This window comes from Agrilus planipennis, unplaced genomic scaffold (assembly GCF_000699045.2).
Source record: "Agrilus planipennis isolate EAB-ADULT unplaced genomic scaffold, Apla_2.0 scaffold64, whole genome shotgun sequence".
NCBI classification, from domain to species: domain Eukaryota; kingdom Metazoa; phylum Arthropoda; class Insecta; order Coleoptera; family Buprestidae; genus Agrilus; species Agrilus planipennis.
In genome coordinates this window covers 1091026-1097025 of record NW_020438927.1, presented here as the reverse complement: position 1 = coordinate 1097025, position 6000 = coordinate 1091026, and the positions used below count along the sequence as shown (strand labels likewise).

The following is a 6000-nucleotide window of genomic DNA, read 5'->3' as shown; positions in this document are numbered from 1 at the left end:
GGGTTTCGTGGTTTTCTTTCCAAAAATCCAGAAGTGAATTTAAGAGCACCTGAAGCTGCAAGCTTGTCTCGCGCTACGAGTTTTATAAAAAAATGTTAACGACTTCTTTACAAATTTAAAGAAGGTGCGTGATAATAACAATTTCGATGTTCAAGATATATATAATTGGGACGAAACCGGATGCACGGCTATTTAAGAATTTCAAAAAGTGATAGCCAGTAAGAAGTCAAAACAAGTCGGACAAGTGACATCAGCAGATAGAGGAACCACCGTAACAATTTGTTTCGCCGTCAATGCCATTGGAAACATGATATAAAGAAGGGAGTCTTTATATTTAGAGTAAAATGGGTGAATGTGGAATAGGTCAGGTAATGTGGAATACCATTTTTGCACTAAAACTAGAAGTGTCATCTACATTCTAGTTGCTGTATTAGGTACTACTCTAAGTGTATTTCGAAATAATAATATGTAATCCTATGTTTGTTATAGGTGTCGCTGTGTTTAATCAGAAATGATTTGGCGGGTGGCTGACATTTTGTAGTATCACTATACTGTTTACTGTTACGCATTTGTGGAATATCAATAGGTTTGCTATTGTGGACTATTCCACATAAGCAATTCCATTTAATATGAAAACTTTTTTTTAGAAAAATGCCGTTGCGAACATTAAAGAGCATAAATGGCCAGAACAAGACATGCAGAAGGCAGTTATTGCAGTAAGAGAAAAATAGATGGGATACTAAAAGCAGCAAAACATTTTAACGTTCCTAGAACTACACTTTTTACTTACTGCAGAAAAGGTGACGAAAAAATCGCAAAAGCTAAGCTAGACAGAAAACCTGTTTTGTCTCAAACGTTAGAGAAGGAACTTGTGGAATATGCTGTCCTGATGGATCAACAATTTTTTGGCCTGACAAGGAAAGATATCCGTTCTCTAGCATTTCAATTAGCGAGGTGCAATAATTTACCCAATCGTTTTTCTCTATTGACAGAAACTGCTGGTAAAGACTGGCTGAAGTGACTTTTGCAGAGACATGGAGATACTATCAGAATGAGGAGACCTACTGTGACGTCTGCAGCTCGAGTAGCAGGGTTCAATAAGGAAAATGTCACTGAATTCTTTGACCTACTAGAAGGAATAATGTAGAAAAATAATTTTTCACCTGACCGAATATATAATGTCGATGATTGCGGTCTATGTATTCTTCAGTCGAAATGTCCTCAAGTAATATCGCTAAAAGGGAAAAGGCAGGTCGTAGCTTTAATCTCAGCAGAAAGGAGTTCCCCAGTAACTGTTGTACTGTGCATGAATGCAGCTGGAAGTTATGTTCTACCTATTATGATTTTCCCGCGAAAAAATTCCAATGAACAGTTAAAAGGTGCTCCTCCTGGAACGTTATTCCGCTTTCACCCGCCTGGATGGATACAAACCCATTTATTTACAACGTGGTTCAATCATTTCATTGATAATGTCCGCCCAACTAAGAATAACCCAGTCCTCTTAATCCTTGATGGTCACCACACTCATACGCGAAACCTTGATGTCATTGCTGCTGCCGGAGATAATTATGTAACTATATTGTTTTTACCGCCACACACCACTCACAAATTACAACCGCTTGATAAAACGGTAATGGGCGCACTAAAAATATTCTATAATGAAGAATTTTCTTACGAACATATCTGGGAGCTATGACGAATTTTGACGTCAGTGAGATTTTTGATTGGGCCTATTTGAAGGTTCAGTCTGGCGAAAGAGCCGTTAAGGGATTTGAAGCCACAGGTCTGTTTCCATTAAGAAGAGATGTGTTTGCGGAAGAAGCCTTTGTAGCCTCCTCTCTCTGATCTATATTTGAAAACAGACATTTTGCTATTAGCGGACGTATTTGAAGATTTTAGAAATTTCACAATGACCTATTATGGTTTAGATGCTGCCGAATTTTAACAACACCCAGTCTCGCTTATTCAAGCGCTCTTAAAACAACTAGAGCACGCATAGATTTACTTACAGACATTGAGATGATATTATTTCTTGAAAAGGCAATAAGAGGCGGAATAACTCATTCCGTACATAGGTATGTAATGTCTGGAATTTCATGACACATTTGATTCAAGCGAAAAAGTCAACTACCTAATGTATTGGGACGTGAATTCTCTCTATGGTTATGCCCAATGCCAAGCGTTACCCACGGGTAATTTTCGCTGGTTGTCACCGGACGAAATTGACTATATGGAAATCAAGTTGAAAAGTGGCATTTTCCACAAGTCCGATAATAACTTATCTTATGCTTTGGAGGTTGATTTAGAATATCCGCAACATTTACACACTCAAGATTCTCATATACAATTTCCTTTTTGTGCCGAACATATAACTCCGAAGGAAAGCAATTTGAAAAAATTATGTTGCACATTGAGCAATAAAACTAAATATGTTATTCATTTCGAAAATCTTAAACAATGTTTAAAATTTGGATTGGTGTTAAAAAAAATTCATAGAGTTATTGAATTTAGGCAATCCGATTGGTTGAAAAGTTTTATAGATTTAAATACAGATTTTAGAATGAAAAGCAATAGTGACTTTGAAAAGAATTTATTTAAATTGATCATAAACTCGGTTTTCGGTAAATTTTTAGAACGTGATCGCAATAAAAGAGATATAAAAGTTGTAAACAATTGGCGAGCGGCTTCGAAATTAATTTCGTTACCTCATTTTAAGAGAGTTACTATCTTCAATGAAAATTTAATAGCGGTCGAATTGAAACGGACATGTATTGAAATGAACAAGCCCTTATTTCTCGGGTTCACCATATTAGAATTGTCAAAATTAAAAATGTACGATTTCCATCATGATTATATTCAAAGTAGGATTTCTCCTCACTTTCATCCACAACTTCTTTACATGGATACGGATTCCTTAATTTACCAATTTACGCGAACCGACAGTAATAGTAACACCTCTATTTACGACATTATACGCGAAGACGCGGCATCACATTTCGACACAAGCGATTATCCTATTCACAATAAATGGTGTATACCGCGGGTCAATAAAAAAGTTCCTGGTTTAATGAAAGATGAATTAAAATCCCAAATTTTAACCGAGTTCATAAGTCTCAGACCCAAAATGTATATTATGAAAGTCGATGGTAGAGAAAGAACTGCGAAAGTAAAAGGAGTTTCGCTAAGCGCCAAACGAAAGTTGACATTCGAAGATTTTCAACGATGTCTGTTTGATAATGAAATTTGTTTTTCCGAATTCTCAGGGATACGTTCGCAAAATCATCAAAATTTCAGTTATACTATCAATAAATTAAGTTTATCGTCAAATGATAATAAACGGTTTATTAAAGATAATAAAATAGCTACTTTACCTTGGGGGCATTATTCGTTAAAATCCCTTATGATCTAATTTTATAATGTTCTCACACAACATTATACTTTGTATAATCTTATAGTGTAAGTATTATTGTACTTATCATTTGTTTTTAAAGGAAATGCAATGTATATTAAACATATATCGCTTTCATGATTACTTTTTCAATCAAAGTGTATAAAACAAAGTACCTTTATTTCTTCCTGCGATATCATACAATGTATTCGCATCTAGTAATACTATGTCTATTAAATAAATTGATTGCTTGTATATACCTACATATCGCTTACATGATTACTTTTTTCAATCAAAATGTGCAAAACAAAGTACCTTTATTTCTTCCTGCGATATCATACAATGTATTCGCAAACTGTTTGCTCGTATATGATAAAATGTATATCGGTTATTTGCGCGTGTACTTTTCCAATCGAAGAAAATGTACAAATCATCCTGTCTCACCCTATCTTAGTTTCTTCTCACGAGATCATACATCGCGAATATAAAAGCTCCAACGAAGGATCGCTTCGAGCAAAAATGGATCTACGAGAGTGGGTGCGTGAGCGCCTTCCCCCCGGTTGGCCAGTAAGTTCATTTATTTCTGATTTTTTTTTTAATTTTTTATTCATTTTGTATTGAGTCACTTTTTTAATTTATACTCCTGATCTTTTAGACTTACTGCATTGTATCACCGGGGAGTGAGGTGCCTCCCCCACCCCCTTCCATTTATTTGGGGGTGTGGGAGGGTCACCAAATTTATGGAAAAAGGTATGGCTCGGTCACCTGTATTTGGGTGCTTGCTTGAAAAGCAAGCATCCAAATATTGATAAAGCTCTAGTTCCAGTAAGTTATAAAAGTATCTTTACATCGAGTTGATTTTTAATATGTTTTCTTTTTTCAGATTCCCTACATTCATGAGTTTTTTTTGTTTTTTTTTTAGTTTGTAGTTTGTTTTCTTAGTTTGTAGTTTTATAGTTTTTCTTTTAGTTGTAAAAAAAAATAAAATTATTATTTCCAAATGGATTTGTTTTAATATTCTTTTAGAGTACCCACACCTTTTTTTCTTGTAATGTTTTTTTAGCTGTTCTTCCTGCTAGTGTTTCTTTATACCTATATTAAATAAAACAATATTACTATTATTTATTTTTTCTTCACTCATCAACACAAACCTAATAATAAATATAATGAAATTATAGTTTTACTATGTTTTTTGTGCTCATTGATCATTAGAATAAAAAAGTATTACATCTTTTGGGATATAGAAACCAATTTTCTGTTCTTACAATTTAGGGAGCTAACGGTTCTTCTTACCCTAAAATATGATGTAAGTATTAAAAACTCTGCTTCTTATTTCAGCTGTTGTGTTTTCTGAAAAGGGGATATGTCAGTATTATTATTATTATTCTGTTATTATTATTTCTTTTACTGTTTCAACGTTGATGTCTCAGCTATTAAATACAAGGTCAAGTGCAACAAATATTATTAATTGCATTGTATGCATGTAAGATGACAGACACACATACACACATACACACACACACACACACACGCACACACGCACGCACGCACGCACGCAATTATAGTCAGGTAAATTGGTAATAGAATCCCCGATTAGGAAGTGGCCGGGAGTGATAGCAGAAGGATCGTTTGGATCTGACGAAAGGGGAATGATGGGCCTTGAATTGAGGATTCCTTCTACTTCTATCACGAACGTATTCAGTTCTTCGAAGGTGAGCAGGGCTTCTCCTACGACTCTTCTCATGTGGTACTTGAAGGACTTCACTGCAGCCTCCCATAGACCCCCGAAGTGTGGTGAACGTGCTGGGATGAACTTCTACTCATTGCCTTCTGTGGTAAGGTGTCTTTGTACCTTTCGCTAATGTTCGTCGGAATTAATTTGCTGATAGATTTCCCTTAATTGGTTCTTGGCACCAACGAAGTTAGTTCCATTATCAGAGTGGATGCTGTGGCATCTACCACGACGGGAAATAAACCTTCTGAATGCTGCAATGAATCCTTCGCTGGTAAGGTCACTTACGACCTCTAAATGCACGGCCTTTACTGCAAGGCAAACGAAGATTGCCACATAGACTTTGATTTTTCCACGGTTGCGGTGTTTCTTCTCTTTTATGTGAAACGGCCCACAGTAGTCGACCCCGGTGTGATAGAATGGCCTGGCTTGGGTTACTTGTTCCCTAGGCAATTCTTCCATGGGATAGATTGCCGTTTGTGGGTTTGACCTGATACATCTTATGCACTTATGTGTTATTCGTTTTACTTCGTTACGACCATTCAATGGCCAAAACTTTCTTCTTACAGCATACAACGTGGTTTGGGGTCCTGCATGAAAATGTCTTTCATGAACATTAAGGATGATTAAAGTTGTATACGGATGAGATTGAGGTAAGATAATGGGGTGTTTCTGGTCTAATCAAACACTAGCATTACGGAGTCTTCCTCCCACGCGTATAATTCCTATGTCATCGATGAATGGGCTGAGATGTTTTAGCTTACTTGTCTCTAGTACGTTTTGTTTGTGTCGGAGACTATGGTCTTTTGCAAAATTGATCGTTTGAATTAATTGGATTATCCTATTCTGAGCCATCATTAGTTCCTTTGGAGTAAGTTCA

General features: G+C 36.0%; 1 protein-coding gene across 1 annotated transcript; it reads left to right on the top strand.

The window, feature by feature from the left end:
* Positions 1-1909: 1909 nt before the first annotated feature.
* Positions 1910-4316, top strand: LOC112904318. Its single transcript, XM_025974067.1, has 2 exons — positions 1910-3955; positions 4044-4316. The coding sequence occupies exon 1, from the start codon at positions 2135-2137 to the stop codon at positions 3407-3409; it is 1275 nt and encodes a 424-aa protein (XP_025829852.1). The 5' UTR covers positions 1910-2134; the 3' UTR covers positions 3410-3955; positions 4044-4316.
* The last annotated feature ends 1684 nt before the right edge of the window (positions 4317-6000 follow it).